Source organism: Pseudopodoces humilis, chromosome 1, assembly GCF_049639895.1.
Source record: "Pseudopodoces humilis isolate 2021_Gansu_Grassland_sample_001 chromosome 1, ASM4963989v1, whole genome shotgun sequence".
In the NCBI taxonomy this organism is placed as follows: Eukaryota; Metazoa; Chordata; class Aves; order Passeriformes; family Paridae; genus Pseudopodoces; species Pseudopodoces humilis.
The window spans coordinates 37,997,443-38,004,902 of record NC_142200.1 but is presented as its reverse complement, the minus strand read 5'-3'; the positions used below and the strand labels follow the sequence as shown (position 1 = coordinate 38,004,902).

The following is a 7,460-nucleotide window of genomic DNA, read 5'->3' as shown; positions in this document are numbered from 1 at the left end:
GGGGGGTATTTTCCCTTTTGCTCAGTCATTTCTCAAGGAAGTAGGCTTGACACAATCTGTTCACATTAACTGGCCTTCCTTCCACCAAAGCTCCCAAGCCTACCAAATGGAGTGTCAGAATCCTTGTAAGGCCTTAAATTTAAGGAAATTGAAGGCCTCTTGTATCTCTTGATTAAGAAAGCTCAAGCTTTGGTCAGTTTTAGGTCTTAGAAAACAAACAGGACCTGAAGCTGCTTGCAGAGAAGCACCACTGCTTGTTTTAATTAGAATTCAAGTTCTCTCCTATGCTTGAAGCAGAAGCAGCAACCTGATCCTTAATGGATTAAACAAAACTGTTTTCTGTAACTCTGGGGTTTTGGTTTTGTTGGTTGAAGAATTAAGCACAGTTCCTTTGAGAGACTTAAAAGCAGCAATAAAAATGGCTGTTTTGTTGCTTTACATATGAAGCTTACTCTGAACACTAATATCTATGGAAATCTAAACCTGACAAGACAACTAAGTAGTCCCATAGTTCAGTTCTGTGACTCTACATGCATGTCAAAATAAACTTATTAAATTCAATGTTTTCACAAAATTTTGAAGTTTTATAACTAGCACCCCCAGGATCCTTTGATTGTGACACACATGGAGGCAGGGGGGGAAATCAAAATAAGCTAAGCATTAGCTCAGTCTTGCACAGCAAGAATCAAGAATTGAAAATTTGGTAATTTTACCTAAATATCAATTTTAATGCAAGTACTTGTCTGTGTATAAACTAAGATTTCAGCCTAAATCAAACCCTTAAATTATTAAAAATATGTTTTTCATAAAGTGCTGCACAACCATATAGTTGCCAGCCTCCAATGAAACCAGGATGCCCAAGTTTAATTTTCCTGGTATTTACAGCTGGCATACAGTCCTCTCACACAGCATTCTGATCGTGGTTTCTTCACAAAAACCATCACAGAACTATCTCTTGGCACACATAAGAAAAGAAACGAGTTATGAAAAGTTGTAAATCAACTTTATTCAGTGATAACCATCATTTAGGCATCAGCAATAGTAACTTCAACTTCTACGCCTGGTTCGATGCTGATGGAAGTGATCTGCTTGACGATCTCGGAAGGGCTGTGCAGGTCAATGAGCCGCTTATGGATACGCATTTGGAAGCGATCCCACGTCTTGGAACCCTCACCACAAGGCGTCTTCCTGGTAGTGATCCGCAGCGTCTGAAAAGTCAAACACCAAGTATTTAGCTGATGCACTGAGAGGAGTCATCTACAGTCGTATAAAAAGATGATCGCCTACAAATACTGTGTGGTATCTATGCCATTAGAAAGTTACCTATTGGGTTATGGTCTACTGGTGTTAACATTCCTTCCCTACATATTTAATTTCATTTTAAAAATGAGTTCATTATCAAAATTAAGAGAAAAGCCCCTTCCATATCCAACATGTTTTGCACTTAACTGTTACCCTAGGTGTCAGAGCAACTTGTCAAAACATCTTTTTACACTGGGTCACCTTCAGTTTAGTAGCACTGCTTTTCATCTCATCTTTTGTTCTTTAAAAAAATATGTTTTTAAGCACACAGTTGCAGAAAGAAAATCAACTTTTAAGACAGGAAAACAGTGTCAAGTACCTTGGTGGGCATGCGAACGGGTCCCTTCACCTTCAGGTTTTTTTCCTTAGCACCTCTGATCAAGTCAGCACAGACTGAAAAAAGACATGCAATAGCTCAGGTTTGCAGCTATTTTACTTGCTTGATTTTTTAAGCAAGTATTTTAAGCAAGATGTTGGCTCAGAATAGCGTATGAGTGATCACTGCCATTCATTTACAGCATTATCCTCATAGCCAACCACGTACAACTGGAAGCGTTGTGACATGATGAGCAAAATCATGGTGCAACAATAAGCAAAAGCCATTACTACAAGTTTATACCGTATTTATCAGCCTGAAGCTCCTGCAAATATGAACTTTTCTTTACATTTTTGTTATATGATTAAACACTGGCTAAGCTAATTCCTAAACAAGATTACATTTTTTTTAAAGTACATTATAATGAACTCTTCATAACACAAATGACAAAATATCAAGAAACCAGTGCCTTTCAGCTCTTACACATTCAAAACATGAGAACTACTTCAAAATTCTCCGTAAGAACTAAAGGGAAGAAGCTGCACTCTCTTACACTAGTCATTATGACATAAGTTTTCTTCATAATGAAAACCCCCAAAACACTAACTTTCATTAAAAATTAAATCAGAATTTACTTTTTGATGTATTAAGCACCTTGGGTTGGCTTTGCGAGCCAAGGCACATACAAAAAGGCAAACAGTAACATCTTTAATTACAACTAGTTTCAATATATTTTTCAATGCCTTACATGGCACCTATTATTCATTACTTGACAAGCCACCCAAGTAAACAGAGAAGTACTACTCACCCTTCTCCAGTGATTTTACATTGCGACTTGTCAAAGTAATTCTGATGCGATGAATCGCCACCTCTTGTTCCACAGGTGCTTTGCCAGTATCTTTGAACGCCTAAAATGTTGAAGTTACAAATATCAAACACTACAGTGAACACCAACTAACGCTATCCACTGCCTCTTGAAAATAGATTTCCAGAGTAAAGAACAATCTAGCTATGGGACTATTTAACACTAATGACTAGAACAGCTACCTGAAGGGCATGGCAGCATAGTAAAAATAATGGGAAGAGAATGAAAGAGCAAAGTCCCAACTCTAAGGTAAAACAGTTTTTTAGCGTCTAACTGCTTCTCAAGGTGGGAAGCTGGAAGCTCACCCTTCCCTGGTTTGCCTGTATACAGCTGGGACAAATATTCCTTTTCCTCAAAAAAAAAAAAAAAAAAAAAAAAGTATTTCAGTCATCATGTATCTTTCATGTCAACACAAATGAAAGACTTGATCAACAAACCTGCAACAACTCACACTAGGAGAACAAAAAGGGGCGCTTGGCCAGAAAAACTAATTCGGCCACTCAGGAAACTGATTTGAGGAGCTTATGCCATTAAATACTTGCAAATAATGGGGCGCTAACGCGAGTTAAGTGAGCTGATGAAATAGGAGTAAAAAAACAGACACAGGAAGGTCTTAACAAAAGAGGAATTAATTATATATACATATGTCTCCATAAAAATATAAATAGGGGGGCTGCCCAGAGGATGGAGCCAGACTCTTCTCGGTGGTGCCAACCAGTAAGACAGGAGACAATAGGCAGAAACTGATGCACAGAAATTCTACCTGCACATGAAGAACTTCTTTACTGTGCGGGTGACTGAGCACTGGAACAACTACCCAGAGAGGTTGTGTGGCGTATCCCTCACTGGAGCTATTCAAGAGCCGTCTGGACTCAATCCTATGCCATGTGCTCTAGGATGACCCACTGCGGTTCCTTCCAACTTGACCTATTCTGTGACTGTGGAGCATGGGATGTCACACAGACCATGAGGTGCAACCTGCCGCATTAATCGACCACGTCCCCTAAACGAGGGCCGCCTGCAAGGGCAGAGACACGAGGCCGGATCAGCACCGCTCACGCTGGGCTGCGGCCGCCTCCCCTCGGCCTGCGCTTCCCCGCGGTGCCACTCCTGAAGGGACCGGCACTGCCGGGCCCAAGGCCGCCCTCCCTGCCCGCCGGCTCGGGCTGAACCGCGGGAACCGCCCCAGCGGCCGAGGAGCCTTCGCTCACCGCCGGGAAGCGCAGCGCTTTCCCGGGGCAGAGGGCCTGCACGCCCGGCCGGGCGCGGCGGCCCCGCTCCTTCCCCCGTCCCCGGCTCTCCCCCGCCTCACCATGGCGGCAGCGGAGCCTTCCTGACCGACTTATTCCCGGGCTCTGGCGGCGCGGGGCCCAGCGAACAGCGGTGAGCCAGGAGGCGGCGGCGGCGCAGGAGAGGCGGGCGCGGTGGCGGCGTGCCCTTATATAAGGGGGCGGCGCCGCCTCCATCCGGGCGCTGCGGGACCTTTCACCCGGCCGCCGGGCGCGGAAGCACCGGGGCGGGGAGGCCGGGCCGGGGAGGCTCTGCTTCCTGCGGGCATGGTGGCCCTGGAGTCCCGGCTGGTGGAGAGTGGCCTGGGGTCGGCAGCTGCTGTGCCCCCTCCTCGGTCTTGGCCCGTCCTGAGGGACACAACGCCATTCCCGCTCGGGTCCCGCGGGCATCTCGGGCTCCTGTTTGCCTTTCCGGGAGATTTCGGCATTCTGTGGGGGGGGAGGGCCGGGACTGGCGCACAAGCGAGGCTGTATCGCTTCCAGAGATAGCGAGCCCGTTCCTGTCTGAGCCTTTGGGTCTTTTTGTCTTCTTTCGTTACTGAAAGCGACAGGATGAGAGGACACGGTCTTAAGCTGTGCCAGGGGAGGTTTGTGTTGAACATTAGGGATTTATTCGCAGAAAGGGTGATTAGACACTGGAGAGGGAGATGGTGGGCACTGTTGCTGGAGGTGTTTAAGGAAAGACTGGATGTGCCACGGTCAAGTGGAACGTGGTGGTGTTCGGTCACAGGTTGGCCTCGATGGTCCCAGAGGTCTGCTCCAGCCCAGCCGATTCTGTGATCCTGTAAAGTGGAGGTGCGAGAGAAGTTTTAAATAAAAGCGCTCGTTTTATTCATGCCTAAATTTAAGAACTTAGATTAATTTTATTTATGGAAGTTCCATTATCTGTTCAGGTTGGGCGTTGGAGGGATATTTCTTACTGAACATTTTCTTTGATTTGGGCTGGACGGTGGTAATTTTAAGTCCTAAACCAAGCGTTTTGCTGAAAATAATGTCTGTTTCAAGTTACATCACTGGAGAACCAGAGAAACATATTGAAATTATGGCCTATAATAGGGTCACTATGACTGCCTTTTAAAATTAATAATTATATTCTAATTTGGAGTTCTGTCTAGGAATCATAGATGTGTATTATGTTAGTATAACTGCTGCACCTCTGGAAGCTTAGTTATTACTACAGTTATTCAAGAAAGCTTGCTTCTTATTTTAAGATGAGCTTACTTTCAGCTATCCCACTCTGTTTTAATACATATAAATATTCTTCTCCTGCCAGTTGCTTTAGAGGTTTTCATTTGGTCCTTAAACCTCATGTGATGCAGTTATCTTTTATGTGCCAACTATTCCATTGTTTAGGCTTATTTTCAGTTGGATTATTTGTACTCTTTGAAATCTCTAATTTGCTAAAATATTCTAATTCACTAATACCTACTTTGAAAGTATCAGGCTGTATTCTGATAAAGCAGCTCCAAGAAATGTGGGTACAGAAGTTGTCATCCTGTTGCTGTTTCCTGAGATGCAGCAATGTCTTTTGCCAATGGAGATCAGTACTTGAAAAATCTGTTTTGATGATAGTTGTGTTTCTCTGTTCTCTTCCTCCCTGCAATGAAAACATTGTTTAGTTCTAGTGGTTTGTTTTCTGAGGCATTTAATAATTACATATATACTGGGTTTGAACTCATACACAAGGAACCCACATTTATTCTGTTACCAGCTATTCCAGCTACTTCTGAGGAAGTTTTCCATCTAAGTGTTTTAAATTCATCACTTTTAAATACATGACCTCACACTGATCATGCTGAAGCACTTAGTTTTCCAGTAGTCCAGATGGTTCCCAATCAGCAGTCCTGCTGCACTATTTACTTAGAGCTTTTATGAATGTTCTTAGTAAACTTTATTTCCAGATAAAATACTGAGCACTTTGCTGCCAAGAACTAATTCCTGTGGGATTCAATTAGAAGTATGTCTGAGTGACACAGACCTGTAGCCTTAGTTTTAATCTGCTTGCTATGAACTGTATGTGCACAACTGTGCCGGTTTCTCTGTGTCCTACTGCAAAAGTCAATGTGCAAATGTGTTATATCAACACTGTTCCTATTGTCTACCAAACAAATTCTGTAATTGCATGAGAAAAAAAATAAATTCCGAAAATATACGTTTTCCATACATGTAAGCTGTGTAATTTAAGTACAATTTGCTCATTTATTTCTTGTTCCTATATGAAGAAGTTGGTTTGGGTTTGGTTTTTTCCCCCTGGGATTAAGGCAAGGTTGACTGTTAGTTCCTGAATTTGTTCCTTTCTTACTTATTTTCCTAGTATTGGCATTACCTCAGCTTTCTTTGAGATTTTTCTTTTTTTTTCTGAGCTTCCCCAGATTTCTCAGAGCTTATGGAAAATCCACATTAACAGCACACAAGTTGCCTTTGCCAGCTCTTAAAATTTTTGGATGCAGGCTATCTGGAGCTGCTGATTTAAAAACCGCCTCACTTCTGTTCCTATGTTTAAGGCTTTCCATGGCTATTGTTGGAATTTTCTGATATATGTTGTTTTTCTCCACAAATGTGCAACAGAAATTTATCTAAACTTTGTTTTCTTTGAAATACACTATATATCAAAAAATGCTCCTTCTTGTCATTCATGTGAGTAAAAAGCTGTTCTAAATACAACTTTTTGCTTATCTTGTATTTTGTCATTCTGAACTTCTAATTAATATTTTGTATTCTGCCTGGTTTTCCCTTGATTACATACTGCTTTTCATGTAGGTTTTTCTCCCAAGACAATGCTAACTTTAGTTAATAGATTGTGATTCTGTGACTTAAATTAATACCCAGCATCCTCTGCTTTTTAGATGAAGCTTCTAGAAATGTTTCCCTGATGTCAAGTAATTATGAAGATAAACGATTAAAAAGCAAGGCATACTTTTGACATGATTTAGTAGTCTGTAGCAGAAACAGTTTGATACCTAATTTAATGATTTATCATGCAGAGTATTAGTCCATGTGCATTCAGGATACTTTCTGACTTTTGTTTTGGGGTTTACAGATTACTGTTTTGTTTTTTTTCTGTCTCTTCCTTTGACTAGTTTGTCCTTCAGAAGAGTAGATCCTGGGACGAGTCTATCTATGTGATAGAAGGAGCTTGTGTGCATGTAGTCCACCAAGTCTTTTGCAGTAACTTAGTGAAATGCAGATTTTTGTTGTCATCTGGTGAATGTTGAACCTTTCTCATCCACCTTGGGCTGGGTCAAAGGACAGACATACTCCCCAGGCTTTGCAGCTTGGGTTGTGAACACCATTCATTTTTTTGGAATAGATTTATTCTGCTTATTTCACACTGGTGGCAGGTGCCACCAATGGATGGTTTTGGCTGGGCTCAAAGTAGCTTCCATAAATCTGTTGTGTCACTTTTCATAGTAGTTATTTCATGTGGGCAGCTCCCTGGAAGCTGTCTTGGTTATGCCAGCCTAATACCTCTAGTATTTCCTTTCAGTGGTGATTAACATATTGTTATTTACTTGTAAATCATTTCCTTCTCCAAGGTCATTTGGATCTCGCCACACTTTTAAGGGTTTTGTTTGAGTGTCTGGTCTTCAAACACCTGTGAAGCAGGATCATACAAAGCAGGCTTCCACAAAGGTCATCAATAGATGGTTGAGTCTCTAAACCAGTCGGGAGAAAGCCCACAAAAGCT

General features: G+C 42.1%; 1 protein-coding gene and 1 non-coding gene across 2 annotated transcripts; both read right to left on the bottom strand.

The window, feature by feature from the left end:
* Positions 1 to 981: 981 nt before the first annotated feature.
* Positions 982 to 3,949, bottom strand: RPS20 (ribosomal protein S20). Its single transcript, XM_005517146.3, has 4 exons — positions 3,796 to 3,949; positions 2,427 to 2,526; positions 1,622 to 1,695; positions 982 to 1,208 (listed from the first exon to the last, which is right to left on the bottom strand). Exons 1-4 carry the CDS (start codon positions 3,796 to 3,798, stop codon positions 1,026 to 1,028), a joined length of 360 nt encoding a protein of 119 aa, XP_005517203.1. The 5' UTR covers positions 3,799 to 3,949; the 3' UTR covers positions 982 to 1,025.
* LOC148185059 (small nucleolar RNA U54) lies at positions 1,774 to 1,837 on the bottom strand. Its single transcript, XR_015774579.1, has one exon. It is a non-coding gene; the product is annotated as a small nucleolar RNA U54 (small nucleolar RNA).
* Positions 3,950 to 7,460: the final 3,511 nt, after the last annotated feature.